We start from the raw sequence: 2,948 nt of genomic DNA, 5'->3' as shown, positions 1-2,948 counted from the left end.
ACCTATGAACTGGGTGAGATGGCCAGGCTGCAAGCTGGCCCCTGCGCCCTAGTTTCAATTTCCCGCTCTTTTAAGTTCATCACCTTACGGCTGCTGTAGCTGTGTTTTCCTCAAACGTTGGGCGTCTCCGCGGCCACCCCTGGAGGTGTCCGTTCCCTCGCGCCCTGGCCTGCCTGCACCCCCCGGGCGTGGGAACGACCCTCCCTTCCCTTGAGGTTAGGAATACACATCTCAGCACAGGTCACATTTCGGGTGCATTACGCTTATGTCAGCTGAGGAGTTATTCGGATTTTATTTTATTATTTTTCGCCCTGCAATGAGGCAGAGGTGACATACAGCCCCCACTAGGGGTTTGGGGCTGCCTGGCTGCCCACCGCTGCGGTGAGTTGTGCGAGGACTGTGAGGCGGGTGCTGGGGCACAACAGGCACCAGGCGAGGCAGCCCCGGGGCGGGGGGGGGGAGGCAGCCGCCCCCCAGCACTGGCTTCCACGGGGACACGGGGCTCGGACACCTGCGCAGATGAGAGCCCAGCAGGCCGCGTCCCCCACCGGCTGCCCCGAACCCACTGCCATCCTCCTGACGAAGGTTTATCTTAAATATCAGCCTGAGAAAGAAAAAAGAAAACCCAGCCCTGGAGGAGCAGTGCTGTGGGTGAAAGGAGGGGGCTGTAGGAAGTATCAGCAGGGCTTGAGCGTGGTGGGAACAAGCCTCATGTGGCTGCTCAGGTCACGGCGGACGGACTTAGGGCCTAAGCCATGGCCCGTGTTTTCTCAGAGATCCCTGGGACCGAGTTTGAGCAGTCTCAGCTGACCGGCAGTAGGAAAGTTTGGGTCCTGCACAAACAAAATGGGGCTTTTTTTCTTTTCTTCTCCAGATAACAGAGCAGAAATCACCGCTTAGACGACCCGACAGTGCTGGCCGGCGCCTGCCCCATCATCGCTGCCTTTTCCTCCTCCTCCTGCACAACCGCGAGATGTCAGGGGTGGAGGAGGCTTTCCGCAAGTTTGCGACCTATGGCGACACAGCCACCAGCGGCAGCGACATGACAGGGACGAACTTCTCCAAGATGTGCAAGGAGTGTGGTGTGATGGACGGCAAGGCCGTGACCAGCACTGACGTCGACATCGTGTTCAACAAAGTCAAGTGAGCCAGGCCCAGCGGCGGGCGGCGGGGGGCCCAGCAGGGCAGCCGCAGGGGTCGCAGACGTGCCCGTCCCAGCCAGGACCAAGGGCACCCGCACCATCACCTTCGCCCAGTTCCAGCAGGCCATGAAGGAGCTCTGCAGCAAGCGCTTCAAGGGCAAGGCACCCGAGGAGGCGCTGCAGGCCCTGTATGGCCTCATCGAGGGCAAGGAGCCGGCCAACGTGGGCGTCACGATGAGTACCGGCCCCCCGTACTCCCGGCGGCCACCCCGCGCTGAGACCTCAGGCACTGGGGGCAGGGGTGAGCCCCCCCGCCTTGGCTGACCCTGCGGCCGTGCGGTGGCCGCAGAAATCCACCAAGGCCGGGGCGGTGGAGCGGCTGACGGATGCCAGCAAGTACACGGGCAGCCACAAGGAGCGCTTCGACGAGAGAGTCAAGGGGAAGGGGCTGGCGGGCCGCGAGGAGCAGGCCGACCACAGCGGCTACGTGGGCGCCTACAAGGGCGCGGGCACCTACAACCGGACGCACTAGGCCCAGGGGACTGCCAGCCCCGGCGGAGGGGGCCAGTAAACAACGCCTGACGCAAGTGGGGCTGCGTGTGGATGTGCCTGGTGGCGGCGGGGGCGAGCGCGCAGGGGGCCGCAAGGGGCAATGCCGGCCCGCGGCACGGCCTCCCCGTCCCACCGCGCCGCATCGCGTTGCATCATGCCGAGGGGCTGAAGTGTGAGGCCACACTGCGAGCGTGTGTTTTCGGCGGGTGGTTTCGGGGGCAGCAGGGGCTGCACCCCTCCCGTGGCACCTACTCCCACTCTGAGTGAAGTGACCTCCTGCGTTGCTGCTTCCCCCCGGATTCGGGCTGCCGGGGCTGGGGGGGGGGGGGTGCGATCCCCAGGAAAGTGAGGAGTGGGGAGGCCCAAGAGGAGGCCGACACCGGTGCCGCCTCCCATGCGCAGCATCCCTCATCTGGCTCGAGGTGCTACGGCAAAGCGGGTCAGAGAGGGCCGCAGCAAGACGGAAGGAAAAGGACTGGAGCCCACGTAAAAATTAAAAAGCCTTACGCCTGCTTTATTTRTTTATTTATTTTGTACTTGGTTTTTTATGACTCAGCTCTTAGCCTAGGTAGCACGTACTCAAGGTGGCTGTCCTCAGCCGGGTTTGCTTAGTACATTATGTCCTGTACCACGGCATAAGCAAAGTACATGTAAATTAAGGGATAATAGACATTGTCCGAAAAAAGAAAAGTGAACGCACGTGGTGAAACAATGGCAGAACAATCATCTCGCGTAACTCTGCTTCCCGTGGTGTAACACACCTTGCCCAAATACAGCTGGGAGCTCCCCAGCCTGCGGGGCTGGCTCGAGGGCCGGGGGGCGGCCAGCTCGGGCTCCCTGTGCTCCTTGGCCACCCTGCAACGGACAAGCAAGACCCCATGGTGTGCCCAAAACGCGGTGGTGCCGCAGTCTCCAGGTTTGGCTTGGCATCTCCTGCCACCGGCCCTTCCAGCTGCCCTTCAGGCAGCTGGGGAGCTTTCTCGAGGCCAACAAGGCGAGGACTGGCCCTCAATATCCGAGCGAATCATGAGTGTGTTTCTTTCTTAAGGCCTCAGTTTCCTTGAAATTAGGTGACTCAAGGAATAGCCTACGTGAAGCTCTGCAAACACACACAGAACGTGTCGGATTATTAGGTTGGTTTTGGTTTTTTTCATAGCTGGCACTGAAGAAGCTGTGGGAGCTTTGGGAACAAACAGAGCTTTGTACTCGTGCTTGCGTACTGTGAGTTCTGGTTTGCATTAACTTGGGTACAAT

At 60.8% G+C, this 2,948-nt stretch overlaps 1 protein-coding gene across 1 annotated transcript; it reads left to right on the top strand.

Moving 5' to 3' along the window:
- Positions 1–885: 885 nt before the first annotated feature.
- On the top strand, positions 886–1,959 carry LOC112974202 (tubulin polymerization-promoting protein family member 2-like). The gene is made up of 3 exons (XM_026082919.1): positions 886–1,143; positions 1,223–1,370; positions 1,492–1,959. Exons 1-3 carry the CDS (start codon positions 974–976, stop codon positions 1,672–1,674), a joined length of 501 nt encoding a protein of 166 aa, XP_025938704.1. The 5' UTR covers positions 886–973; the 3' UTR covers positions 1,675–1,959.
- Positions 1,960–2,948: the final 989 nt, after the last annotated feature.

Source organism: Apteryx rowi, unplaced genomic scaffold, assembly GCF_003343035.1.
Source record: "Apteryx rowi isolate R43461 unplaced genomic scaffold, aptRow1 scaffold_598, whole genome shotgun sequence".
In the NCBI taxonomy this organism is placed as follows: domain Eukaryota; kingdom Metazoa; phylum Chordata; class Aves; order Apterygiformes; family Apterygidae; genus Apteryx; species Apteryx rowi.
This window is presented reverse-complemented; position numbering and strand designations above follow the sequence as displayed.

Bases quoted from the DNA above. Each gene is read 5' to 3' on its own strand.
- LOC112974202 (XM_026082919.1), top strand. From the start codon at position 974: ATGTCAGGGGTGGAGGAGGCTTTCCGCAAGTTTGCGACCTATGGCGAC. The intron at 1,144-1,222 runs GTGAGCCAGGCC...CGTCCCAGCCAG, and splicing joins ATCGTGTTCAACAAAGTCAA to GACCAAGGGCACCCGCACCA. The intron at 1,371-1,491 runs GTCACGATGAGT...CGGTGGCCGCAG, and splicing joins AGGAGCCGGCCAACGTGGGC to AAATCCACCAAGGCCGGGGC.